The sequence below is a fragment of the Dipodomys ordii genome, unplaced genomic scaffold (genome assembly GCF_000151885.1).
Source record: "Dipodomys ordii isolate 6190 unplaced genomic scaffold, Dord_2.0 Scaffold75, whole genome shotgun sequence".
Taxonomy (NCBI): domain Eukaryota; kingdom Metazoa; phylum Chordata; class Mammalia; order Rodentia; family Heteromyidae; genus Dipodomys; species Dipodomys ordii.
The window spans coordinates 5,742,861-5,744,803 of record NW_012267291.1 but is presented as its reverse complement, the minus strand read 5'-3'; the positions used below and the strand labels follow the sequence as shown (position 1 = coordinate 5,744,803).

Below are 1,943 nucleotides of genomic sequence, written 5' to 3'. Positions count from 1 at the left end.
CCGGAGCCACGCCCCCAGGCGGGGCCGCCTGCCCGGCCTCCGCTCAGCTCAGCGCAGGGCCCGTCCCACCGCCCAGCCCGCACTGACCTTCACCGTCCGGGGCAGCGCTCAGCTGGGCGCCACCCTGCTTTCTAATGAATCACTCTTTCATGGTCGCTCTGCCCATCACATCTGGGTCTTCAGGATATGTGGGACACCGAGCCCCAGCCCAGAGTCAGGGTGCTGACCCCGGAAGGGGACGAGGGCAGGTCCCAGCAGCCCGGCCCCTCCCAGCCTCCCATCGGGACGCTGACCTTTCTCCACGTGCTCTCCGAGATGTCAGGGCCTTCGTCCCAGGTGGAGACAGAGCCACACTGGCCCAGCCAGCCCTCTCACTCACTCATTCATTCACGCATTTCATTTTGGTGCTGGCACTGGGCTTGAACTCAGAGCCTGGACGCTGCCCCTTGGCTTTTTCACTCAAGGCTGCTGCTCTGCCCCGTGAGCCACAGCTCCGCTCCGGTCATTCCCGCGCAGCCGCCCTCCCACGCTGCGTCCCCCTCACTTTGGAGGCTGCCAGGGCCCCCACTCCCGCCCCTCCTGGGTCTCATTGTGCAGTGCTGGCTTTCTCCCTGCTCGGGAAGTTTGCCTTCCTGTGGGAAGGCAGTGGCCTTCCCTGTGGAGGTCCCTGGCATTGGGGTCCGCTTAAGGGGGCCGACGCCCGGGCTCTGCCCGGAGCAGCGACTTCCTGCTCCCTGGTGTGGATCTAGGCCTGGTGTTTCCCAGAGCCCCCAGGAAGTTCCAGAGCCGAGCCCCTGTACCTCACAGATGCCCCCCGGAACGCTCCCCGGCCTGCCCCCCTGCCAGCAGGGCTCCTTCCAGGTGCGGGTGGCACAAGCAGCTCAGCCCCCCCCCTTGGATGACCACACATGCAGGCGCGACCCCCTCTCGGCCACCTGCATAGCTCAGGCCCTCCCCTGTCCCCTGGGTGAGATGTCTGTGTACCCACCGGCTCCTCAGAGCCTCCCCAGTGGAGGTGTCCCCTGCTCCCCACTTCACTGCAGCCGAGAGCGCTGCCCGTGGAGCACAGACATCGCCACGACAAGCCCGGCACCCGAGGCTCACACCTGTAATTCCAGCTACTCTGGAAACTGAGATCTGAGGGTGGGGGTTCAAAGCCAGCCTGGGCAGCAAAGTCTGTGAGACTCCAGTCTCCAATTAACCTAGCAAAAAGCTCAGGGGCAACGCCTGGGCCCTGAGTTCCAGCCCCAGGACAGGCACCAAAAAGAAGCGCGCAATCGTGAAGCCTGGGTGGTTGCTGGGGTCCCGTTGCTGACACTCGTGCTGCTTTTATTCCAGAGGCCGTCTGCGCCAGCCCCTGCCGGCTACCAGCTGCCTGCGCTGTACAGGACAGAGGACTTCTTCCCCGGGGACCCCAGAGACCCCAGGCCTCCGGCGCCCTAGCAGCCCACGGCGGCCGCCTGTGCTCCTCCCCGCGCTCCTCCCACAGCACCGCACCGCACAGCGGCCCCCAGGACGCCTGCGCCCTCTCCCTTTTCCTGCTGTTGGTTGTGTTTGCTTTTCCTCCCCATGGGGTCTGGGGTGGGGTGGGCACCCAGGTGTGGCAGGCTCTGGGGTGGCGTGGGGTGGGGGGTAGGGGTGAGTGCACAGCCTGCAGACCCCAGTGCCCTGTCTCGTGAATCACCTCAATAAACGTGTCCAGAGCTCCTTGCGGCCAGCCTGTAAGAGCAATGGGGAGGGCGGCTTCCCTTTCTGCGCGTGCCCACCTGCTTCTTGGGCTGCATGGTCGGTGGTAGGCTGTGGCGTTGGAGGGAGCAGGCCTGGCCTTCCAACTAGCTGCAGCGGGAAGCCAGCGACTCGCTGTTCCCAGCTTCTGCACACAGCTTCTGGCTCATGCATCCCTCCAGAGTGCTCTGTGCAGCCTCCCCGTGGACTGGAGAGCA

General features: G+C 65.5%; 1 protein-coding gene across 1 annotated transcript in view; it reads left to right on the top strand.

Annotated features, from left to right (window-relative positions):
• The window catches only part of Bcas4 (breast carcinoma amplified sequence 4), a 25,658-nt gene extending 23,947 nt beyond the window's left edge, over positions 1 to 1,711 (top strand). The window contains exon 4 of the mRNA XM_013024304.1: positions 1,339 to 1,711. Within this exon, the coding sequence (XP_012879758.1) occupies positions 1,339 to 1,443 (105 nt within the window). The 3' untranslated portion in view covers positions 1,444 to 1,711. The remainder of the gene's footprint in view (positions 1 to 1,338) is intronic.
• Positions 1,712 to 1,943: the final 232 nt, after the last annotated feature.